Source organism: Dipodomys spectabilis, unplaced genomic scaffold (genome assembly GCF_019054845.1).
Source record: "Dipodomys spectabilis isolate Male_0828 unplaced genomic scaffold, ASM1905484v1 ptg000180l, whole genome shotgun sequence".
NCBI classification, from domain to species: domain Eukaryota; kingdom Metazoa; phylum Chordata; class Mammalia; order Rodentia; family Heteromyidae; genus Dipodomys; species Dipodomys spectabilis.
This window is the reverse complement of record NW_024870857.1, coordinates 1506713-1533377: the sequence shown is the minus strand read 5'-3', so window position 1 is coordinate 1533377 and position 26665 is coordinate 1506713. Positions and strand designations below refer to the sequence as shown.

Sequence of the window (26665 nt, the reverse complement as noted above, 5' to 3'; positions counted from 1 at the left end):
CCACTGCTTTGATGGTGTTTGTTTCGTTGAGTCTACATCTTTAAGGCTTCTGTGGCTTGGTTAAAAATCTTCCTTTCTCCAAGGCTGGTCCAAGGGTCTGGTCACGTGATCCCCAACAGTGACATCACACCCTGACCGCCCGCCCAGGAGCACTGGTGGCTCTTTAGGTGGCGTTTGTTGCAGTGCAAAGGCAGAAAATGCAGCAAGTGCCTTTCTAAAGTGCCCCAGTTGCGGGGATTCCTTCTGTAAAAGCGCCTCAACTTAAATGACCAAATGCGAGCTGCCAAGGTTATTTCTTCCTTGAGGCAGAAAGAAAACTGTGATTGAAGGTAAGCAGACTTGAGCCCGACCCAGGACTGAAGCATGCCCCCGGGAGCAAGGGATCTGGAAAATCACAAGCGGTGTGTGGTAGGATTCTAATCACTGCCTGCCTTTTGGAGGAGACTGACAATTCCGTCTCTAACAGGAGACCCACGACAAAGGAGGATGATGCAGTGCTCATGTTACCTAGTGATGTAATAGGATTCTTTCTTTCCTGTCGGACGCTGGGGCAGATCTTCCTTTGCCTTTAAGCTGGGGGGGGGGGGGGGCCTCATTTCATATAATAGTGTAACGTTAGATAACTATCTGATGCTTTTAAAAATTAGTTTCACAGAATGATGTGTTTTTTCCTTTGGAAAGGAGCACTCTTAAACCAGAGCAGATTCAATGTGGAAGCATTAATGTGCTTTAAAGTGTCAATGTTTGGTTGTTTGGTGTCCAGTGTTTCTTATCAGCATTTGACTTGAGAACTGAAGCAGCTTGGTCTCCTCTGCTTCCCCCTGACCCCCATATTTTATTCTCTTTCTGCCCCTATTTCCTAGCTGGCTTTTCCCCTCCAAGCTCTCAAGCAGCACAACAGCTTTTATCGTTATCAGTATGACACTGACATGCTAGGAAATGCTGGGCTGGTGATTCAGCAGACATCCATTTTACAGCCAGGTACAAAGTGGAGATATGGAAAGGACTTTGGTTTGGGGTTTTAAGATTAACTTATTTGCCTCCTCCCTGCCGCCTTCCTGACCCACTCCTATTCTCCAGATGGTTTAGACTCTGCTGAGATTTTCCTTTCAAATGTGTACATTGCTTGGGCAAAGTATGCTGAATCAGGCATTAGAAGACTGTCAAATTGATAAGCCACAGACAGCTTGGTGTATTCATTCAAACTTATCCTGTGAGAATGCTGAAGTTGTCTGGTAGGAGTTTATAGTTAAGGCAGGCATGCCGATGGGTCTCAGCTGAGACCCACTTGGGCCTTCTTTGCAGAAGGATTCATTACCAAACAGGAGGAAGCCTTGTCCCTGGCCAAGGGTGATGCTGCAAATGTGAGCTTTGGCTGGGTGAATGAAATGATGGCATTACCGTCATCCTCCCCTTCCTCCCACCCTCCTCCCCTGGGCATCTGAATGGATTCCTCAAGACTATTTTAAATTGTATGTTTAATAGCAAAATACGGTGCCATCTGATGTTGTTGCTGCAATATTAACTTTGTGAACCAATGCTTTTACTATGTGTGAGTATAAATGCTTACTTTATATAGTTCTGCCTCATCCTTGCCATCCATCAAACACAGTTTGGTTTAACTGAGATGTCTTGACTCTCAAGGTATATGTTAATACATTGGAGAAGACAATGGGGGATCACATATAGGGCTACTAGCAAAAAGCTTCTAGTCTAGAAAGGAAGATGATGGAGCTGGGCATGTTCTCAGTGGTAAAAGCACTTGGCCTAACATGTGCAAGGCCCTGGATTCTATCCCTAGCATAACAAGACAGAGTGAGAGAGGATGGATGGAAGAAAGAAAGGAAAGAAGGAAGAGAGGAAGGAAAAGAATGCACTTAAATAATTGTAATGGAAGTACTGAAAGCCAAGCAGATAAAGGACCATGATGGATGGATAAATGGTTATGTTTTTTCTAGTTGAAAGATCAAGGAGGGACAGTTCAGTAGTGAACTAAGCACCGTCCCTCTAAATCTCTGGTTATAAACCAGAAACAGTTTCTACCAGCCTATTATATCAGGGATAAAAGTGTTCTACCTATTGAAGGAAAATGTATATATTCTGTCCAGCTTAACACTTGAAGAAGCTAACTTCCTTTCTTCAGAGTTCCCAGTCAGCCCCAACATACCTCCTAAGATTGAATTACTGCCTTACAAGTAATAGATCGGCAAAGAACTTTGACCTCTTTGTCTGTCTTCTGCAATCTGGAATACCAAGTTCCTTCCTGTCTTTGTTCTATAAGTTATTTCTCATTGCCCACCAGCTCTTGTCACTTCTCACTTTGTATTGTCACTCCCATCTTTCCCTTTTCATTCACACTGTCTTTACCTACATATGGTCTGAGCCTAGACCACAGAAACTTCTGAATATGATGGAACTCCCCACTGGGTTATTAAGTTGTTTTATTAGTGCACCTCTACTGTAATCATTTGAGAGCTTAAGATGGAGCCCAGAAAGGAGGTATTAAAAAATGTAAAGAATGTCTGAAGTACTAACTTGCATCTGTTATCTGTTCAATACAGGGGACAAATCATACAATGGTGGAGGAATAGGTTCTTCAAATAGGATCATGGATTTTTTGGAGGAGCCAATCCCTGGTGTAGGAACCTATGATGATTTCAACACAATTGATTGGGTGAGAGAGAAGTCTCGAGACCGTGATAGGCACCGAGAGGTAAGACAAAAGATGGTACAGAGTATAAGGAAACACCAGAGGAAGAAATTAAAGATACACATTCTTGTTTCTATTGTCAATAGAGGGTCTCATTTCTTAAATTATTTTTATTTTTAAAGGTTTCTTGAGGGCATCAAGGTAGCTCAGTGGTAGAGTGCTTGCCTTGCATGCATGAGGCCCTGGGGGTTCCATTCCTCAGCATCACATAAGCAGAAAAAGCTGGAAGTGGTGCTGTGGCTCCACAGTGGTAGAGTGCTAGCCTTGAGCTGACGAGCTGGGGGACAGTGCCCAGGCCCAGAGTTCAAACCCTATGACCAACAACAAAAAAAAAAGGTATTTTGTATATACCTGGGTGCTGATGGCTTAAGCCAGTAACCCTAGCTAGTCAGGAGTGTGAGAGCTGAAGATCACAATTTGGAGCCTTCTCAGGCAGACATATCTGAGACTTATTGTCAATTAGCCACCAAAAAGCTGGAAGTAGAGATGTAGCTCAAGTGGCAGATTACCAGCCTTGATCCAAAAAGCTAAGCAAGAATGTGAGACCAGGTGCTGGTGGCTCACACCTGTGATCCTAGCTACTCAGGAGGCTGAGATCTGAGGATGGCGGTTCAAAGCCAACCCCAGCAAGAAAAGTCCGTGAGACTCTTATTTCCAATTAAGCACCAAAAAACCAGAAGCGGTGCTGTGGCTCAAGTGGTAGAGTACTAGCTTTGAGCTGAAGAGCTCAGAAAGAGCACCCAAGCCTAGAGTTCAAGCCCATAACTGACCAAAAAACAAAGAATGTGAGGCCCTGCATTCAAGCTCCAGTTCTGGCACATGTGTACACATATACACACCAAGATATATATAATTTTTAACATTTAGTTATTATGAATTTTATTTACGATAATATAGTACTTTTTAAAAATACCATGAAATAGTATAAATATCAATTGATACAGTAAGTAGAAAATAAATATTGCTAACATAAAATAAGTACCTATTACATTATCAAATTATTTCCTTCATTTAAAATTGTTTTCATTATAGTAGAGGTGATGTACAGACAGGTTACAGTTATATAAATCAGGTAAAGGGTACATTTCTTTATTTTTTACTTAAAATTTTTAAAATTATTATTATAAAAGTGATGTACAGAGGGATTACAGTTACTTAAATCAGGTAGAGCACATTTCATTTTGGACAATGAAGAATATATTTCTTTTTTGACAATATCATCAGTTCCCTCACTGTCTCCCAGTTATTCCCTCCCATTCCCATCCCATTCCCACCTACAAGTTGGATAGTTCATTTTCAACATTGTATATAATTTTTTTTATTTATTTACTTTTTTTATTGTGAGAATACCGTACAGAGGAGTTACAATTACATGGGCAAGATAACTAGTACATTTCTTGTTGTTTTTTTTTTTTGGGGGGGGGGGCGGTGGGTCCGGTTGTGGGCCTGAACTCTGGGCCTGGGCGCTGTCCCTCAGCTCTTCAGCTCAAGGCTAGCGCTCTACCACTTGAGCCACAGCACCACTTCCAGCTTTTTTTCTGCTTATGTGGTGCTGAGGAATCGAACCCAGGCATGCAAGGCAAGCGCTCTACCACTGAGCCACCTTCCCAGCCCAACGAGTACATTTCTTATCAAGCATTGTTGCTTCCTCTTTGTTTCCCCTTCCTATCCCTTCCCATATTCCCTCCTCTTCCCACCCAATCCTTCCCCCACTCCCCACCAAAGTTGTAAAGTTCGTTTTTTGACATAACGTCTTGTACATCTCATTGTTGCAATGGGTCCACCGGTATCCCTAGTTAAATGATTTGTTTTTCCCTTCCCCTCCACAAATTATACCAACATCAAATACAGTGAAAGCATGGGTTATACCGTGGGGGAGGGACATACAAAGCAACAAAGAACTCATCTTATAAATATGTTAGAAACAATTGCATGAAAGGAAAAAAAAACAAAAAAATTGAATATTTATCTTGGGGTTCATTCCCCTAACATCAACTTATCTGATCTTTTCTGCTTGACTCAGACATATACTAGTTATTGCAAATAAGGGAAACCATGGGACTTATGTTTCTTTGGGCCTGCCTTACTTCACGTAATATAATTTGTTCCAAGTCTTTCCATTTCCTAACAAATGGGGCAATGTCATTCTTTCTGATGGAGGCATAGAATTCCATTGTGTATATATACCACATTTTCTTGATCTATTCATCTACTGAGGGGCATCTGGGTTGGTTCCATATCTTAGCTGTGGTAAATAATGCTGCAATAAACATAGTCATGCTGGTAGCTTTAGTGTGGTCTTGTTTGTGAACATTTGGGTAAATGCCCAAAAGTGGGATTGCTGGGTCATAGGGGAGCTCTATGTGGAGTCTTTTGAGGAACCTCCATACTGCTTTCCAAAGTGGTTGAACAAGTTTACACTCCCACCAACAATGCAGTAAAGTTCCCTTCTGTCCACATCCCCTCCAGCATCTGTTGTTATTAGAGTTCTTGATTATAGCCATTCTAACTGGGGTGAGGTGGTATCTCAATGTTTTGATTTGCATTTCTTTTATGGCTAGAGATGTTGAGCATTTCTTCATGTGTCTATTGGCCATCCTTCTCTTCAGAGAAGTTTCTCTTTAAGTGTATATAACTTTTATCCTAAATTGTTTTATGCCAGTCCTGGGGCTTGAACTCTGGGACCTGGGCACTGTCCCTGAGCTTTTTTTTTTTTTTTTTTGCTTAAGGCTAATGTTCTACCATTTTGAGCTACAGCGCCACTTCTGGTTTTCTGATGGTTAACTGGAGATAAGAGTTGCACAGACTTTCCTGCCCAGGTTGCCTTCAAACCATAATCCTCAGATCTCAACCTCCTGAGTAGCTAGGATTACCCTAGATTTTCTTTTTTGGTCATGGGGCTTGAGTTCAGGGCTTGGGCATTATCCCTGCGCTCTTCAACTCAAGGCAAGCACTCTACTGTTTGAGCCACTGTGCCACTTCTGGTTTTCTAGTGATTTATTGGAGATAAGAGTCTCATGGACTTTCCTGCCCTGGCTGGCTCTGAACTGTGATCCTCAGATCTCAACCTCCTGAGTAGCTAGGATTACAGGCGTGAGCCACCAGCACCCAGCATTATCCTAGATTTTTAAAAATGTGTTTAATAATGAAGTATCTCCCATGATAAATAGTTGAAAAAGATCTTTAGCGATACCTCTGTGGGGGTGGATAAAAACTTGGGGAGTAAGGTAGCAAAATAAACACTGAAGATCTTCCTCCTTCTCATCTACCATTTGTGGTATTTTTCTTATGAAGCTAAAAATTAAAACTAAGGAATGTAAATGCGCTTTCTTAAAGGAATAAAAGAAAAATCTTCTAGCCCTGGAGTTTATTGACTCATACTGGATAAACTCCTTATGATTATTGCTCTTGTACACTATAAAACCTAAGTAAATTTATGTATTCATGTCCAATAAAAACCACAAGACCAATCAAATTCAGATTAAGAACCTCAATTTAATGTGATGGGTCATAGACAGTGCTTAGGGTAATGATGACACAGGTTCTTTTCATTTGGCAAGAGAATTCCCCAGCTTCTCTCTTTTCAAAGTGCTGAGAAAATTTCTCCAAGCAGTCTGCAAAGAATCTCTCTCCCTTCCCCTCCCCTCTCCTCCCCTCCCTTCCCCTCCCCTCCCCTCTCCTCCCCTCCCTTCCCCTCCCCTCCCCTCCCCTCCTCTCCCATCCCCTCCTCTCCTCTCCCCTCCCCTCTCTTCCCCTCCCCTCACCTCCCCACCTCTCCCCTCCCCTCCTCTCCCCTCCCTCCTCTCCCCTCCCCTCCCCTCCTCTCCCCTCCCCTCCCCTCCTCTCCCCTCCCCTCCCCTCCCCTCTCCTCCTTTCCTCTCCTCTCCCCTTGCTAATGTTTTCTCAGACTGACCTTGAACTCAATCCTCCTGCTTCAGCCTTCCCAGTGCTGAGTGTACAGGCATGCACTCCCATACCTTTGCTTCTAACATGTGTGCACCGCTTCAAGTCCTGAAATCTGTCCTTGAGCTTTTGTGCTCAAAGTTAGCCTTTGCTTTTAACTTGTTACTGTGTATCATGTTAATTAGGGAATCATTTTTTTCTAGTTTGTGGGAGTGCTACAATGGAAAGCTTACTGAAAAAAACCTCTGTTGCCCACCTGGGAGATTCTCAGTAGATGATTAATCCCTGAGAAGAAGGTGATCACCTGAAATCACTTAGGGCCACAATAGTAGGGTTTTGTTTTCTTCCTTACTATTTCTGCTTGGACTCCAAATTTGAAATTGTTAGGCTGACCCCATTCTCTGTCTTTGTTTGTTTGTTTAGATTCCTCTTTTTTATTGTAAAGGTGATGTACAGAGGGGTTACAGCTACATAAGTCAGATCATGAGTACATTTCTTTTTGAACATTTTCTCCCAGTTCCCCTCCCCCCAAGTTGTATAGTTCATTTCTAACATAGTATCTAGTGAGTTTTACTGCTGAATTGGGTCACCTTTGAGTTACATATTTCCTCCTCTCAGAGCCAAGCATATCTTCCAGAGTCAAGAGGTGACTTTTCGGGCTGGGAAGGTGGCTCAGTGGTAGAGCGCTTGCCTTGCATGCCTGAGGCCCTGGGTTCGATTCCTCAGCACCACATAAGCAAAAAGAAAAAAGCCGGAAGTGGCACTGTGGCTCAAGTGGTAGGGCACTAGCCTTGAGCTGAAGAGCTGAGGGACAGCGCTCAGGCCCAGAGTTCAGGCCCCACGACTGGACCAAAAAACAAAACAATAGGTTACTTTTCTATCTCTTTCTCTGTCTCTCTCTTCTGTGTAGGTTTGTTTCATGTTCTGTCTCCTCTTTCTCTCTGTCTAGATCTGTTTCTTTTTCTTTCTCTCTGTCTCTCTATGTGTCTCCCTCTATCTCTGTTTAGGTCTGATTATCTCTGTCTATCTCTCTCTGTTTCCCTCTCTTCTCTGTCTAGGTATGTTTCTCCTCCTCCTTCTCTCACTCTGTCTCTGTCTCTGTCTCTCTCTGTGTAGATCTGAATCTCTCTCTCTCTCTCTCTCTCTCTCTCTCACACACACACACACACACACACACAAACACACACACACACACACACACACACTTTCTGTCTCTTGGTGCTGAAGATCAAACCTGGATCCACCACACACTAGGTAAGTATTCACCACTGAGTCGCACCCCTCAGCCCTGATTTTTCATTTTTAAGCCTTTCCCACCTCCTGATGAGTTTCCTCACAATCTCCTGAGCCATGAAGTCAGGTTGTCCCAGGTACAGGCTTTGAGAAATTCCTTCTTAATCTCTAGAAATGTGGTAAATCCAGAGTTAACTTATCATAATATAGGAGGGGTAATGTCTATATTTTTCATATGATGTCTGGAGCATACCCATATACTCTTACCAATTAATTATGTAGGCATTAGAATTGGGATTCTTGCTGGTTCTGGCATTTCTATTTTCGGGGCTGAGTTTATCATTAGTTGCATATTCAACAGGTTATTCAAATTGTGAATCCCCTGTGATATGGGCAAGGATATATTTTTCATATTACTGGTTACATCTCAGTAAAATGGTACCAGTTAATAACTTGAAGCCAATTAAAATGTCCATGCAGACGTTACTTAGTGTAAACTTTTTTCTGAGGGTGGGTACTGAGGTTTGAACTTAGCACCTCACATTTACTAGACGGTCGCTCTACCACTTAAGCTATAGCCTGCCTGCTACTTTTTTCCCAGAGCTGGCCTTTCCCTCCATCCTCCTGCCTCCACCTTTGAAGAGCTGGAATTACAGGCATGTACCATCATGCCCAGGTTGTTTTTGAGTCCAAGCTGGCCTCAAATTGCAAGCCTCTTATATCTGATTTTCATGTAGCTAGGATTACAGGTATGAGCCACCATGCCCGGTACACTAACTGTGAGAAAATCAGGAAAGAATATCACAGGGGAAAATGTAACTTTGTCTTTTTTTTTTTTTTTTTTTTGGTCATGGGGCCCGAACTCTGGGCCTGGGCACTGTCTCTGAGCTCTTCAGCTCAAGGCTAGTGCTGTACCACTTGAGCCACAGTGCCACTTCTGGCTTTTTCTGGTTATGTGGTGTTGCGGAAGTGAACCCAGGACCTCATGCATGCAAGGCAAGCACTCTACCACTGAGCCACCTTCCCAGCCCCACTTTGTCTTTTTTGACCAATGAAATTAGAAATTTTTAAAACTTTGAGGTTTATAATTTGTTGACATTTGTGATATTGTAGATGAAAGTGTGGCTTTATCTACACTATCTTAAATATCTTAAATACTTGGCTAATCCAAGTAATAAGTAATGGTACAAATAAGGAGGAAGTACCTGTAACAAAACTGTCAGACTACTGTTTGTTAAAATGTGCAAACTGGCCAGTTGCTGGTGGCTTATGCCTGTAATCCTGGCTTTTCAGGAGGCTGAGATCTGAAGATTATGATTTTAAGTTAGGCCAGGCAGGAAAATCTGTGAGAGTTACCTCTAATTAATCACCAAAAGAAGCCAGAAGTGGAGCTATGGCTCAAGTGGTAGAGCACTAGACTTGAGCAAAAGAAGCTCAGGACATTGTCAAGGGCCTAAGTTCAAGCCCCAGGACAGGCACTAAAAGAAATGTAGACACTGAAGGGTTAAATTGACAGGGCTAGGATCTAAGTGGTTAAACAGTGTACTTTCTGATACCCTACAGATATCTGAAAATGAAAGGGATACATCACAAATATCATTTATTATCTGTGACCAATGTACAATTAGGGGGTTTGTGGGATCAAGTCTAGAATTTGCATGACCTAGACCACAGATCCAAGATAATAAACCTGGACTTCCACTTTCATCACTCAGATAAATCCAGGTTTGTTTATTCTTTACAAAGTAATCAAACTATTTGCTGTGAATCAACTGTTACTGTGACTGGGGACAAATAACAAAACAGGTTGAGACTACAGAAAATTAGTGACTAAATGAAGATGTTCTAAGTAAGGTATTTTTTGGGTATTGCAGCAGTGTAGATGAACTGGCAGAGTTCAGGAGACCTTAAATTTCATGATAAAAACTGGTTCAGCTAAAGATTTTATGACAAGTAACTCTGTTTCCTGGTGAATTTTCATTGTATTTTTTTCTTTGTTTTGGTGCCAGTCCTGGGGCTTGAACTCAGCTTTTTTGCTCAAGGCTAGCATATTACCACTAGAGTTAAAGCTCTGCTTCTGGCTTTATTTGATGCTTAATTGGAGACAAGAGTCTCAGCAGGGGCTAGATTTAAACTGTGACCCTCAAATGTCAGCCTCCTGGGTAGCTAGAATTACAGGCATGAACAACCAGTGTCCAGTTGTCATTGTATTTCTTTACTGAGAAATTTTGAGATGAAAGAATGGTGTGTGTAGAGTGTAACAATGTTCTCTCACTTTCTCCTAGATTACCAATAAGAGCAAAGAGTCGACATGGGCCCTAATTCACAGTGTGAGTGATGCTTTTTCCGGCTGGCTGTTGATGCTCCTTATTGGGCTTTTATCAGGTATGGGAAACTATGTTAGGATTCAATTTAGCAATTCTCTAAAAATCGTTGTGTGCCTTTCCCATGAGTCATTCACTAAGAAATGCCATATTTTTTCCACCTGAAATGAATTGCTGGGGAGACTTTTGGAAGTTCAGTGTCCCCATCTATAAATGGGTGATACTACCTGTATCATATCCTTTAAATAAATAAAATGCATTTAAACCCCTTTGTGTGCTATGAAATATCATGCTTGTTTTAAGGTGAAGTTAGCATTATTTTTCTAGAAGAAGAGTCCTTCTGGTGGATGGCTCCAATAAGGATTTTTTGTGACAGTCCTGAGGCTTAATCTTAGGGCCTGTACTGTGTCCCTGCACTTTTTTGCTCAAGGCTAGTGCTCTATCACTTGAGCCACAACTCCACTTCTGGCTTTTGAGGGGTTAATTGGAGATAAGAGTCTCATGTACTTTCCTGCCTGGACTGGCTTGGACCCTCAATCCTCAAATCTCCACCTTCTGATTAGGTAGAATTACAGGTGTGAGCCACCAGCATCCAGAAGTTAGGCAAGCTTCTTAAGTCTGGAGGCCTTAGTTTACTGATCCATGAAATTCAATAATGAAGTACCTATCTTGAAAGTTTTGTATAAAGGTTAAATAAGATATGACACTTAACAGAGTGTCCAGTTATTAAAATTACTATTGCTGTTGCCTAAGGACAATAATTTATGAGCCATGGAGTAGAAAATGACTACAGTAGACCCTGGGTATCTATAGATCAGCAGTTAAAAAGAGACACTATTGAGGAAAACCTGCACTTACTCGGGATACATAGAGCTCAGTGTTGTACTGCAGATAAATGATTCATTTTTCTCATAACATATGCCACCAACATTATCAAAGCTATGCTGCCTTTTGACAAATCTCAAATTTTACCTTATTACTTCAGTTAAGCACATTTTTTTACCTTAGTTTTATGGGGGGTGGGGTACCATTTGCTTTTGGGAGGCAGATTTTCACAAAATTAAGGGTGGGGAAACAGCTGATTACATGATCATTTAAACACAACTGAAACTAGCACAGTACTGACTATGAGCTCCTTTGTATCCACTGAGCTCCATAATGTACACATGGTAATTTAGAAGTTTATTATTAAAAAAATAAACTGACATGTTGAATGGGAGTGCCTTTGTACAACTATTTAAGGATAATAAAACACTAAAAAAATGCCAGGTGCTGATAGCTCATGCCTATAATCCTAGTTACTCAGGGGGCTGAGATCTGATTATTGTGATTCAAAACTAGCTTAGAAAGGAAAGTCTGTAAAACTCTTATCTCCAATTAACTGCCCCAAAAGCCAGAAGTAGAGCAGTGGCTCATGTGGGTAGAGCACTAACTTTGAGCAAAACAGCTCAGACACAGCACCCAGGCTATGAGTTAGCTTGAGGACTGACAGAAGAAGAAAATTAAAAAACAATAAAAAATGAAAGTTTATTTTTGAAATTTCCTTTGATTTTTAAAAATTTATTATTTTTGATCATAATCAAACTCACATGTAATAAATCTGCAAATAAGGCAGCTTTACGGTAGAGAAAATCAGGAATGTCTCAACCATCCCTAGTTAAAAAAAAAATGTTCAGGGAAGGGTTTGGCAAACTTCTTTCTATAAAGGAACCAGACAGCAAATATTTTAGGGTTCACGACCTATACAGCACCCATTCCATTCACCTGATATGAACAAAATCATCCATTGACCATGGGTAAACAAACAAGCCTGTCTGCCACAAGGTTGTCTTTATTGTCAAATATAGGGGATACACAAGATTTGGACCTTAGGCTATTGTTTGCCAACTGGTATCATGGAGCGCTGACCCCTCTGGCTCTTCTAGGAGCAAGAACATAGTAGGTTTGGAACTAACCTAATGGACTTGGTAGTTTATTATGCCAAATTACAAGAGGCCAGGGAGAAGGAAGATGGTAGAGAAAATGTTGAACAGTCTAGCAGTTAGGAGTATATTAATTACCTTGAAAATCCATCTCTGATCTATATTAGTAGCCAGATTTCAAGGGAAGGCAGGGAGTATAGAACTTATGGTAGTCAGAGGGAAGAGGAAGTAAAGCTTAAAGTGATATGAAATGTTACAACTGTAATCTTAGCTACCCAAGAGGCTGAAATCCAAGGATAATAATTTGAAGCCAGCCCAGGTAGGAAAGTCCTAGAAATTCTTATGGCCAATTAGCTAGCTAAAAGCAGGAAGTGGAGGTGTGGCTCAAGTGGTAGAGTGCCAGCCTTGTGAAAATCTAAGACACTATGAGTTCAAGTACCAGTACTAGCACAAAACAACAAAAAACTTGAAATGGTCACAAAGACAAGGGGTAACATTTTATTCTTTGGAGCAGGACAAACATAACAAAATTTGTAGCCAGAGATGAAAGAGCAATTGGGTAAGGTAGAAATAGAAAAGAATGCAAGACTGAAGGCAGCAAGGTTGTGTAAAGTAAGAAACACACATGTGAAACAGAGAACAAACTAAACTATATCAAACAACCAGCTAATTTTCTGAATCCAGTCAGTAAGTTCAGTAAGAGAAGGAGAAAAGCCTGGGAACTAGGAGTGGCCAAAAATCGGTATCTGGCAATGGGCTGAATTTGACCTGTGCTAATGCTTATAGTACCTACCAAAACACACAGGACATGGCCTCTCCCCTTGTGGAATATCTTCACGTTTTTAGCACATTTTTGGTCACTAGGGAGTCAGTGAATATTTTTCTTTCTCTCATAGACACAGAGTATTTTGTTTTTAAGTATTGGAGAGTAACAATAGAAGCAGTGTGCCTAAATGCAGGAACAGTCTGGGAATTCAGGGGCTGTGAATTTTATGAGGTCTTTACTATTTCCCTAAAGCATGATTCTGGGTCATTTAACTTTTCTGTGCTAGAGTTGCTTTATCTGAATAACAGGAATGACTAGAACACTAGAATAGAATCTCAAATACTAGTAGTCTAGTAACTATGCTGTTTATGCCCCCTGTTCCTTGTGGGGCTTTTTGTTTGTTTGTTTGTGTCCTGGGGCTTGAACTCAGAGCCTGAGCATTGTTCCTGAGATTTTTGCTCAAGGCTAGTGCTCTACTACTTGAGCCACTGCTCTACTTCTTTTGATGGCTAAGAGGATATAACGGGGTGGATGCCAGTGGCTCACACTTGTAATCCTAGCTACTCAGGAGGCTGAGATCTGAGGATCGTGGTTCAAAGCCAGCCTGGGCAGGAAACTTTGTGAGACTCTTATCTCCAATTAAACACTAGAAAACTGGAAGTGTTGCTGTGGGTCAAGTGGTAGAATGCTCTCCTTGAGCTGAAGAGCTCAGGGACAATGCCCAGGCTACAAACTTCAATTCTCAGATTTTGGCATCCTGAGTAGCTTGGATTACAAGTATGAGACACCTGTACCCAGCCAGTGCTTATTTTCTCATGATTTTATTTGATCAATATTCTGTGAATAATCACATTCTTAGAAATATCAAAGAGAATGTCAGAAGCCGGGGGCTAGTGGCTCATGCTTATAATCCTAGCTGCTCTGGAGGATGAGATCTAAAGATAACAGTTTGCAAGTCAGCTTTCACCAGAAACTCCTGGAGATTCTTATCACCAGTCAACCATGAAAACAAACAAACAAACAAAAAACTGGAAGTGCTTTTATGGCTTAAGTGGAAGAACACTAGCCTTAATCCAAAAATCGAAGGGACAGTGAGCCTAGCAGTGAGACACACAGATCAAGACAAAGAGAGGGGGAGGGGTGCAGAGAAAAGGAAAGAAGGAAGGAAGAAAGAAGGAAAGCAAAGCAAAGAGTCAGAATGTTCGTGTTCTAGATTTAGGAGGCTTTAATAGGTCTACTGCTTCATCTAGCCTTCCATGAACATCATAGTTTGTGCTTTTATAAATATCATTCCCTTAGCTTGCAAGGGAACCTGCCATTGTGCCAGTTCCCTTGTCCATGTATTGAAATCCTCCTATGGAGGCTTAACCTTTAGCCCTGTCAGCTGCATTAGCTCTTCTCCCCTCCCAGCCATCTCAAATATCATAGAATATTGCTCAGGCCAGAGAGCTTATATTTTCTCAATGTTGTGTCTATAGGGAGAGTTAAATAATTTTGAATAAACTTTATTGTCTTTACAGAATGGTATTCATAAATTCAGAGTCAAAGCAGTGTTCTCACCATATCAATTTAGTTTAAAAATGAATCTAGTAGCCCCCTGCACCTACCTTTTTTGCCTTTCCCTTAAGTCCCTCATATATGCAAAGTAAATACTTACTAGTGTAACGAGATAATAAATGAAAATCAAATAAGCTAACAGAACAAAGTTGCAGATGGAACAGGAAAATATATGTTTGTTATTTTCATTCCTTTCCCTGCATTTTTGCTGAGAAATATTTTTTGGATTATCAAAGAGCTACAGAACAGAGTTTCAGAAATGGACTTTCATTTTGTCCTTTGTTTCTTCCCCATAAATCAGGTTCCTTAGCTGGTCTGATAGACATCTCTGCTCATTGGATGACAGACTTAAAAGAAGGTATATGCACCGGAGGATTCTGGTTTAACCATGAACACTGTTGCTGGAACTCTGATCATGTCACCTTTGAAGACAGATACAAATGTCCAGAGTGGAATAGCTGGTCCCAGCTTATCATTAGCACGGATGAGGTAACATCTAGTGATCATTTCTGAACTATTCAATTTTATGCTTAGATTTATCTCATTTCTTATACTCATGGCAATTGTAGAATCTTCTCTTATCATGAAATTTAAGGAATTAAATTTTCTCTGGAAAAGCATAACCCATTCCAGCTACCTTTTCTGTGGTTTAAATACAAGCTCTGTTTCCTTGCTTATCTTAAAATTTTGATTTGTATTAAATAAGCTTGCTGTTATAAAGTATAAATTATCTTCCCTAATCATTTTAATAGAAATGTCAGTGACAGCCAACATGTAAGATGGCATTTCTAAAAAGGGATGATGGAATGGATTTAAAATGTTTTATACAGACACCAAAAGTGATTTTCCTCTGATCATTCCATTAGAATACTTTTTAAAAGTATCACAAGGGCTAATGGTGAGGCCAGCCCCAAGCAAAAAATGCAAGACCCTATCTGACAAATAACATATAAAAAAGACTGAGGGCATGGTTTAAGTGGTAGAGCACCTGCCAAGTAAGCAGGACTTGATTTCAAACTCTTGTGCAACTAAAAAATATAATTCCAGGTTGAAATAACAGAAACCCAAGCCGGGCACTGGTGGTTCATGCCTGTAATCCTAGCTACTAAGGAGGCTGAGATCTGAGGATCACGGTTCAAAGCCAGCCTGGGCAGCAAAGTCTGTGAGACTCTTATCTCCAATAAACCACCGGAAAACTGGAAGTGGTACTCTGGCTCAAGTGGTAGAGCACTCGCCACTCGCCTTAAGATGAAGAGCTGAGGGACAGCACCTAGGCCCAGAGTTCAAGCCCCACAGCTGACCAAAAAAAAAAAAAACAAAACCAGAAACCCAGGAAGAAAATTGCTCATACTCCCATTTTGTAATCAAATCAATACTTTCATTGTCAAGCTAGCATGTTTTTTGATGCAAAAGTAACTTTGGTTTTCCCTCCTTCCCCTCCTCCTTACCTTTCTCTCACCATTCTGTTATATGCTAGATCTCTCTCACTGAAATGGAAAGTATACCAAACAAAAAATTCTCAGCTCCCTTTTCCACTCTGACTGCTACAAATGAAAACAGGTACTTTATTAGCTGCCTATGTATGCATTCTGCTGATGAAGTAAGGAAATATGTTTATACTTTAAAGTTTTAATTTTATATTTACTTAAAAATTTTTGTGCCAGTAATGGGTCTTAAACTCAGGGCCTTGTGCTCTCACTTAGCTTTTTCACCCAAGGCCAGCACTCTACCACTTGAGCCACACCTCCTTGCTGGTTAATTGGAGATGAGTTTCATAGACTTCTACAATACTCAGATCTCAGCCTCCAATGTAGCTAGGATTATAAGCATAAAACACCAATGCCTGGCTTAAATTTTATTTTATTTTATCTATTTTTTTAAAAAGAAAAGTAGAATACAATTCTATTTTTAAAGCTGGCCACTTAAAAGTTGAAAGTAGAATAGTGGCCACTAGAGGCTAAAATGGGAAAGAAAAGAAGGGTACAGAGAGGTTGGATAATGGGTACCAAAACACAGAGAGAAGGAATAAGCTCTAGTGTTTTGCAGCACTATAGGATGACTATAATTGACTACAAATGGTTATATGTTTTATTTTTTTGTATGGTGATGGGAATCAAACTAAGGACCTGACTTATGCTAGGCAAGTGCTATACTACTTAGCTACATCCTCTTTTTATATATTTTATAGAGACCTAGAAGAAAGGAGTTAGAGGGTTCCAAATACAAAGAACTGTTCAATTTCTAAGGAGATAGAGATGCTAATTATTTAAGTTTGATAACTATACATTATATACATTAAATATATGTACAATTATGAGTGAATTAAAAAGAGAATATGAAATTAATTTTTGTTACTGACCATGGTACCCAAACAACTGGTGGTTGTTGGGGCCATGTATGTGTATGTGATACAATCAACCACAGGAAAAGGATAAGACTCAGAAATAGGGTTTAGGTATATATTGACTTAGAAAAAGGGTTCACTAAAGGGGTAGATAACTGCTGTGTGTTTGCAAGGACTTAGGTCTGTGCTTCTCAAACTGGAATGTGGTCAGTGTGTCAGAGGGCAGGTGAAACCACAGAATGAACATGAGGTGCCTTTCCAGAGCATCTGTTTTTCCTATTTGGAAGGAATGTGTTTCAAAACTTAAATGTAAACAAGGATTTTAAAATGGAATGTAAAGTTTCCCTTTGTTTGGTGTTGGAAATTGAACAGAGTTTTGCATATACTACACAAGTACTCTACCATTGAGCTATATTTCTAATACCTGGTTGGTTTTTTTTTTTTTTTAATTTTGAGACAGAATGTCACTGAGTTACCCAGGCTGGCCCTCAACCTTTGGATCATTCGGCTTCAGCAAGCCAAGTAACTTCACTTAACGAACAGACAAACAAAGCAGCCAGGTGCTGGTGGCTCACCCTTGAAATACTAGCTACTCAGGAGGCTGAGATCTGGGGATCCTTGTTCAAAGCCAGACTGCACAAGAAAGTAGAGATTCTATATCCAATTAATTACCAAAAAGCCAGAAATGGGGCTGATGCTCTAAGTGGTAGAGTGCTAGCCTTGAGCACAAAAACTCAGGAACAGTGCCAAGGCCCTGAGTTTAAGCCCAAGGACAAACACAAACAACAACAGTATCACAGGGCACTGGAGGCTCATGTCTGTAATCCTACTGAGGAAGCTGAGATCTTAGAATCAAGAATTGAAGCCAACCCAAGTAGGAAAGCTTATGAAACTCTTATCTTCAATTAATCACCAGAAATGTAGAAGTAGGGCTATGGCTTAAGTGGTAGAGTGCCATCCTTGAGCAAAAAAGGTAAGGGACAGTACCCAGATCCTGAGTTCAACCCCCAGCTAAAAGATCTCTTTTAGCTCTGTTCCCAGGTGCTGCCACCTTTTACCTGCTTGATGTCTATGTTTACTTTCCTAGTTTAAGAAGAAAAGTTTGAGATGTCCTAGAACTTATGAAGAGGTGGATGAAGAGAGGGAGAAAGACAGAGGGTGAGGCAGAGAGAGACAGAGAGATGGAGAGTGAGGCAGAGAGCAAGGAAGGGGGAGAGAGAGAGAGAGACAGAAAGACAGAGACACAGAGAGAGAGAGACAGAGAGATTTTCTTGCCCTGGAAAAAAATCTAGATTTTTTTTTGGTCAGTTGTGGGACTTGAACTCTAGGCCTGGGCACTGCCCCTGAACTCTTTCATTCAGGCTAGTGCTTTCTACCACTTGAGCCACAGCAACACTTTTGGTTTTCTGGTGGTTCATTAGAGATGGAAATCTCATGGACTTTACTGCTCAGGCTAGCATTGAACTGTGATCCTCAGATCTTAGCCTCCTGAGTAGCTAGGATTACAGGTTTGAGCCACTGGCATCTGGCTCCTCTAGATTTTAAGAAGCCTTATAGTTATTGCCATTTTACCAAGAATTTGGCCTACGGATCTCTGTCTCTGACCAGTTTCCTTTACTTTCCCTTCTACTCCCTTTCCTTTCCTTTTTGTTTTCTATCTCTGGAAATATCTTGCTCCCAAACAACATTTGAAAGGCAAAGAGGTAGCCTTTGTCTTTTCCTTTGAAGAGTTAAGACCATGGAAACCTGTCTCACAGACAGGACTCAGAAAAAAATATTATCTGAACATTCTGGCTCTTCTTATCTAGGTCTGTAAATTGTTTTAGTGGTGTCTTATATTTTGAAGAGTCAAAAGTCTATTGAGTTTTATATTCCATGTAATTTAAATGAGTTTCAATTCTTAATATTTCTACCAGCAAGTATAATTTCCTAGTGTCCAAAATTCCTGTTTTGTAAGGCCTGGCTATTTGCCAGTCCTTTAATGTTGATGATTTTTTTTTGTCAGTGTGGGGCTTGAATTCAGGGCTTAGGTGCTGTCCCTGAGCTTTTTCAATCAAGGCTAACACTCCACCACTTTGAGCCACATTGCTACTTCCTGTTTTCTGGTGGTTAATTGGAGATGCGTCTCAGGGCCTTTCCTGACTGGGCTGGATTAGAACCAGGGTCCTCAGATCTCAGCCTCCTGGGTAACCAGGATTACAGTCATAAGCCACCAGTGCCTGGCTAATGAATTCTTTTTAGTGGTCAAAACTAGATTTCTTTTAGCAAGATTTTATTATCATAGGGATGTTAATCTCAAAAGTATATTTTGTCCAGATGAAAATAGTTATTGCCATTTTATTATTTGGAAAATCTGGTATCATCAAAGTGAGATGCTTTCTACTTACACACTTGTTGCCAAGGCTGTCGTAGCACAACTCCAAGATGTTATCATTATATAGAGAATCTTAGAAGATGGTTGGATAAAGAGAGTAGTAGCCTAGTGGTGACTAGGGGCAGGGAAAGGGAGGAAAAGGGAGAAGTAGTTGAAAGGGGCAAAATTGCAGTTAGGTAGGATGACTAAATCTAGTGATATAACATAGCTCTCGAGGACTGTGGTTCATAGAATTATAGACTGACATTTGCTAAGAGATTAGATTATAAGTACTATTACAACAGTGCAAAGAAAGGTAATTGTGGAAGGTAAAAGATACAGAAATCTATTTGACTATAGGAAATCATTTCACTTTTTATATGTGTATTGAAACCTTGGGGCTGGGAGCATAGTCTGGAGTATTCTTTTAGTATACATGAGGCACCAGAAACCAAAATGAACCAAAACAAAAATCCCACAAAGTATCAAGTATATTGTCAACATGGACAAAAAAAATCAAAGAAAAACATTCACTGTTTTTCATCCTTATAATCTTCTGTGAGATCTGACACCAAGGTAGTAGCCAAAAGTGAATGCAAGACACTTTGGAGCTTGTCTTTCTTCAAATGTAGCTGAGATACAGCCATTCCAAAACAAAAGGGTGATGGAGGTGGCTAAAGTTCTTGGTAAAATTGACATTGAATCATGTGTTTGGAACTACAAAACCTATCAAAGCACTCATATAAAAATAAAACTGACCTTCGTTTCAGAATTTTCAGTTTGCTTTTCTATGTTGTCCATTCTTAGAATCTGTTGTAAATGTGCTCTAGGTTGAACAAACTATCTCATTTACAGTACCAAGTGTCCTGTCAGTGTGTCAGTAGTTGCTTTACTGGTAATCTGGAAGAAGTATTTGAGCAATTTAATATTGTCTTTTTCTTTTTGGCCTTCTGATCTGGAAACCCATACATACAGGAGTAATATATCTCCTTGAGGCAACCTTGGCTAAAACAAGCTTCTGTCTTTTCCTCTATTCCAGGGAGCCTTTGCCTACATAGTGAATTATTTCATGTATGTCCTCTGGGCTCTTCTATTTGCCTTCCTTGCCGTATCTCTTGTCAAGGTGTTTGCACCTTATGCCTGTGGCTCTGGAATCCCTGAGGTGAGTCTGTTAAAATACCTTATACACAGTAACAATATGCTGGGTGCAGGTAGTTCATGCCTGTAATCCTAGCTACCTAGGAGGCTGAGATGTGAAGGATCACAGTTGGAAGCCAGCTGGGACAGGAAAGTCCTTACCTACAATAAACTACCAAATAAGCCAGAGGTGAAGCTTGTGGCTCAAGTGGTAGAGTGCTAGCCTTGAGCACAAAAGCGCAGGGGCAGTACCCAGGCCATGAGTTCAAGCCCCAGGACAGACACAAAAAATAGTGACAATTTGATGAATCCTTTTTGGTTAAAATGTTGTAATGTGAATTTCAGCATATACCACCATTTGGGGATTATGAAGTAGAGTGGGATCCTGAAGCCACTTATGGCTTTTCTAGGTTTTCTTGCAGTCTCCTTTCAGCCTAGGCCACCTGATTTACATTAGAAGGAAGTAATGGTGGCGAAACCCTATTTCTTACTACCTTTGATTTAGATTGCTTGATAGCAGTTATAACCACTGCAATTGTAAGTTACCAGGATGACCTTTGCCCTTCTCTGTTTCTTGAATAAGTAATAGTCACAAATTTCTCAAGCAAGAAATCAAGACTAGATCTTTCCGTTTGTTTCAGGAACATTGACCATGTCCTCTCAGACTATTGCTTCATGGATCACCAATTTTCCCATTTCCCCATAATTAAATGACTATTTTAGAGGTTGGAGAGATTGCTTAGGTGGTAGGGCACCTTCCATTGAGTAAAAGCAGCAAATAATTTTTTGAGTCCTGATCTTAGACAAAAAAATTGACTGCTTTAAGAGCATGTTGTGCTGTATAGAAATCAGCATTCTCTCCCATAATTCTGTGCATCTGGGGCTATAGAAATGCCATTGTTGCTACCTCATATCCTCAAATTAACATTCTCAGGTCTCAACAGTAGGCCTTCCTGTGGGGGATCCTCCAGAAAAAACAAGCTATTTTCCCAGTTCCTATAGCCCTCTTTTGGTAGTGTATATCAATAGCCTTTCCTAATATATACAGAGGAGTAAAAAGGAGAATCTACTAGTTAGATATAAGCACAATGGATAGGTCAACATATTAGTAGTCCATGTATTTTCATTACAAGTCATAGTGAGCTAATGTGATTCGTCATAGAAAGGGGCCACCACTTCTCCATCTATACACTGTCAGGTGTACAACACATCCTCACACAATCATTACATGCCCCACTCCCCCCCCCCCAAAGGATATGCACATCTTGACAAACAATTCTGGCTTTCTTGGGCTCCTAGATCCTTCCCAAGTAGAGATCATTGTAGGTCAAATCTTTTACTTTCACTCTATCAAAATTTACACTTTCTGTCATGAGGTCCAGATTTAAGCTCTTAAGCCTTGCTTTTAATGTTTAATATCTCTGTGCTTGGCCTGCAGATAAAAACTATCTTGAGTGGCTTCATTATTAGAGGCTATTTGGGTAAGTGGACCCTGGTCATCAAAACCATCACCTTGGTGCTGGCAGTGTCATCTGGCCTGAGCCTGGGCAAAGAGGGCCCCCTAGTGCATGTGGCTTGCTGCTGTGGGAACATCCTATGCCACTGCTTCAACAAATACCGTAAGAATGAAGCCAAGCGCAGAGAGGTAATGACATAGTCTTACTAGTTGTTGTTGTTGTTTTTTTTGTATGTGAAAGCATAAATAATCAAATCTTAGGAGTTAGAATTTGGGGATTCTACCAATGTGAGTGCGAATGAGTAGTTAATACTATAGTGATCTACAGCATATGTTTGTGCACAGGTGTCTGGGGATAGTTAGTGCATTGTTTTGTCAGTAGACTGAAAGTCTGAAGCAACCCAAATGTTCATCAATAGGGCTAGCCAAATAAACCTTATTTTGCATATACCATAGGATAATTTTGCAAATATCGAAATGAATGAGATAGTAGCTTGGTTCAGTAGCTCAAGCTTATGGACCCTCCTACTTGGGAGGCAGAGATCAGAGAATTCATGGCCAGCATGAGGGGAAAAAGTTTGTGAGGCTCTACTTTGACCAAAGATTGAGCATGATGGCACACACCTGTCTTACCAGCTATGGGAGAAGCACAGTGACTGGGTATGATGGCATACACATTTTAGCTATGTGGTGAAACACAAATAGGAGGATCACAGTCCCAGTCAATTAGGGCATAAAGCGAGACCCTATCTTGAAAATAACATTCATAAAAGGGGGGTTGCTAGTGGAGAGGCTCAAGTTGTAGAGTGCTTGCCTAGCAAGCTCAAGGATCCAAGTTCAAACCTCAGTACTGCCAAGAAAGAAAATGAATGAGACAGAAAGATACACATACACTCACATGCATGCACTCACGCACACACAAAATGCTGGGGATAGAAGAACACTATTACTTTAAAAGCCAGGGTTTTGTTTTCTTTTGTTTTTTAAAGTGAGTTTAACCAGGCACCAGTGGCTCAGGCCTATAATCCTAACTACTTAATAAGCTGATATATGAAGATTGCAGTTTGAAGCCAGCCCAGGCAGGAAAGTCCATTAGACTCTTATCTATAATTAACCAGCAAAAAGCTGGAGGGGGAGCTGTGGCTCAAATGATAGGGCACTAGACTTGAGGGAAAAAAAGCTTAGGGACAGTGCCCAGGATTGAGATCAAGCATCAGGACTGGCAGACAGAAAAAAGTAAGTTTGTAGGTAGACACTGATGGCTCAGGCCTGTAATCCTAACTACTTAGAAGATTGAGATATAAGAATCACCATTTGAAGCCAGCCCAGGCAAGAAAGTCTGTGATACTCTTTTTTTTTGGGGGGGGGGGGGTCCGGTTGTGGGGCTTGAACTCTGGGCCTGGGCGCTGTCCCTCAGCTCTTCAGCTCAAGGCTAGCGCTCTACCACTGGAGCCACAGCGCCACTTCCGGCTTTTTTCTTTTTGCTTATGTGGTGCTGAGGAATCGAACCCAGGGCCTCAGGCATGCAAGGCAAGCGCTCTACCACTGAGCCACCTTCCCAGCCCTCTGTGATACTCTTATCTTCACTAAACTACCAAAACAGTTGGAAGTAAAGCTGTAGCATTAGTGGTAGAGTTGCAGGCCCTGAGCTCAAGCCCCAGGAACAGCACACACACACACACACACACACACACACACACACACACACACACACACACACACACACACACACACACACAAAGTGAGTTTGTGACTATATGTATGGTATAATTAAAGATTTTTTGTGCTATTAGGGTTTGAACTCAGGGCCTCAGGCTTGCTAAGCAGGTATTTCACCACATGACCTACACTCCCCAATTCAGGTTTTTTGTTTTTTGTTGGTTGTGGGGCTTGAAATCTGGGCTTGAGGACTGTCCCTGTGCTCTTCAGCACTCTACCGCTTGAGCCATAGCGCCACTTCTGGTTTTCTAGTAGTTTATTGGAGATAAGAGTCTCACAGACTTACCTGCCCAGGCTGGCTTTGAACCTTGATCTTCAGATCTCAGCCTCCCAAGTAGCTAGGATTACAGATGTGAGCCACCAGCACCCAGCAATGTTTCTTTTTAGAGTACATACATATGCACTTAACAGGAAAATGTTTGGAAAGTGGTGGTTAAAGACATACTTCTAGTGGCTAGGGAAAAATAAAGGAGGATTTTAACTTTTATTGTATATAATCCTAATGTGTTGCTTCTATTATAAAAGAAGTTACAGATAGGTACAGTGGCTCACTACTGTAATCCTAACTACTCAGGAGGCTGAGACTGAGAATTGTGGTTTGAAACCAGCCCAGGCAGAAAAGTCTCTGAGAGTCTTATCTCCAATTAACCAGCAAAAAGCCAAAGTACAGATAGGGATCAAATGGCTCAAGTGCCAGCCTTGAGTTAAAAAGCTAAGGGACTGCACCCAAGTACTGAGTTCAAGTCCCAGTAGCAGCACACAAAATAAATGAAGTTACTAAAGGGTGACATTGTCCAAAATAGAAAGGTACTTCATTACCTAAGTTGTGAAATGGTAACTCCTCATACAAAACCTTAATAATAACAATAAAATTATATTTTATTTATTTTTTGATGATTCTGGGACTTGAATTCTGGGCCAAGGTGCTATCCCTGAGCTCCTTGCTCAAGGCTAGCATTCTACCATTTGAGCCACAGCACCACTTCTGGCTTTTTCTGTGATTAATTGGAAATAAGAGTCTCAGAAGAGGAAGCCCACCTTTGACCACAATCCTCAGATCTCAGACTTCTGAGTAGCTGGTATAAACAGGTGTGAGCCACCAGTGTCCCGCTTATTTTATTTATTTTTGTCATTTATGGGGCTTGAACTCGGTGTCTCTGAGCACTTTTGCTCAAGACTAGCACAGCTCCACTTCATTTTCTGGTGGTTAATTGAAGATAAGAGTCTCATGGAATTATCCTGCCCTGACTGGCTTTGAACCACAATCCTCACATCTCAGCCTCCTGAGTAGCTAGGGTTACATGTATGAGCCACCAGTGCCCAGCTTAAAATTATATTGTAAAAAAGAACTAAAGAAAAAAAAAAAGAACTATGGGACTGGGAAGGTGGTTCAGTAGTAGAGCGCTTGCTCCTCAGCACCACATAAGCAAAAAGAAAAAAGCTGGAAGTGGTGCTGTGGCTCAAGTGGTAGAGCGCTAGCCTTGAGCTGAAGAGCTGAGGGACAGTGCCCAGGCCCAGAGTTCAGGCCCCACAACCAGACCCCTCAAAAAAAAAAAGAAAAAGAAAAAAAAAAACTAAAGAAAGTCATGGGTTTTAAGAAGGTTGTTTATTCCTGTGAAAGAATAAATAAATACAAATGATATGTGTTTCAGATGTCAGCCCTTTCATCTTTTATTTCTATGTAATGCCACATTTGGTTTAGTTTCTATTGTGTTAGACCTCTGTCCACCTCCTACCTTAACCCAGACCTATTATAACAACTGTAGTTCTCAGATTTACACCGTTTTTTAATGTATGGTATTTTGAGAAAGTAAAACAGTTCTTAAAAAACGTTCCAAGTAATTGATTTTTTTCCCTGAACTAATTAAGGATTTAAAAAAAACTAATGTTTTTTTATTGAATTATTTTCCTTGGACTGCAAAATAATCACATATGGAATGGATCAATACCAAGATCCTTTCATTAAAAAAAGATTTTTCACAAAATTGGAACCTGGTGATTTCTTCTGAAAACAAATAACAACAACAAAAAAAAGATTTACTACAAGACCCAGAAGGAAAAAACAAGATGATGAGATTTCAAATGTGACATAAATTTTGATGATTTAAGAGGGAAAAATTCCTGACAGGAAGGAGACAAGAGCTAGGAGGAATAAGATAGGAATGTGCAGTAGGTTGTTGAGCTTCCTGACCTATAGCAGAGGGACACAAGCTTGTGTTGGATTGGTGAGTTATTAAATGCAATAAAGTACAATGAAAGTGGAAGAGTTAAAAAAAATTGGCAGTAAGTACTTTGAACTCAGGGCTTTGCACTTTCTAGGTACATGCTCTACCACTTGAGCCCTTTTTGTTCTGGCTATTTTTCAGATAAGAGTCTTTCCCTTTTTGTTGTTCATGATGGCCTGGACTGTTGTCTATCTTTTTTTTTATACTTCCTGCCATATCTTGGATGACAGACACACACCACCATCCCCAACTATTGGTTGTGATAGAGGTCTTGAGAATTTTTCTTGGATTTAACTCAAACCACAACCCACCTGATCTCTACTTCCTGGGTATCTAGGATTTCAGGCATGAGTCATCAACATCCAGCTGCAGACAAACCATTTTAACAGACAAGAGTAAAGTGTTAATTGTTGCTGGCTAGGCATGGATGGTAGTGAATTTGGAAGTGACTTTCCTTCCATAAAATTGTCATTTTTGTTCATCGTTTCTTATGCAAAGAGAAGGGAATTTTGTCTGTTTTCTTCCATATAGATGCCATATATTTCTCTGACTATATAAATATTTGCATCTTCAACCTATTATTTATTCATGTGTTTTTCAATTGTGTGGTACTAGGGATCAAACCCAAGGCCTCCTGCAAGTTGTCCTTTTCTATTCTCATCATTAGGGCATGACCAATGGCCTTCTCAAGGTGGGCAGATGGTTGGAGAAGGAAGAATGTAGACAGATTTCCCTGAACAATATGAAACTAAAGCAAAGCAGCCAACTTAGCTCTTTTTTTCTCCTTCCTGATTTATCCCAAACATAGCCAGTGAAGTCTCCTGACTTTAAGTCATATATTAGTTGTTCCTATTCTCCTAAAATGAAAGCCATTGGAAAGCAGGTGAGGGTGACTCATACCTGTAACCCTAGCTACTCAAGAGGCTGAGATCTGAGGATCAGAGCCAGTCTGGATAGGAAAGTCTGTGAGACTCTTGTTTTTTTTTTTTTTTTTTGGTCTGTCATGGGACTTGAAC

General features: G+C 40.6%; 1 protein-coding gene across 3 annotated transcripts in view; it reads left to right on the top strand.

Annotated features, from left to right (window-relative positions):
• Clcn5 (chloride voltage-gated channel 5) overlaps nucleotides 1-26665 on the top strand; it is a 201622-nt gene that overhangs the window by 157092 nt on the left and 17865 nt on the right. For 2 of the 3 annotated variants that reach the window (XM_042695261.1, XM_042695262.1), the window contains 5 exons: nucleotides 2562-2713; nucleotides 10132-10231; nucleotides 14717-14904; nucleotides 20152-20274; nucleotides 21688-21894. In XM_042695261.1, the coding sequence (XP_042551195.1) occupies nucleotides 2562-2713; nucleotides 10132-10231; nucleotides 14717-14904; nucleotides 20152-20274; nucleotides 21688-21894 (770 nt within the window). Of the gene's footprint in view, nucleotides 1-142; nucleotides 330-2561; nucleotides 2714-10131; nucleotides 10232-14716; nucleotides 14905-20151; nucleotides 20275-21687; nucleotides 21895-26665 lie in introns of those variants that run through there. The other variant, XM_042695263.1, reaches the window with a different exon arrangement.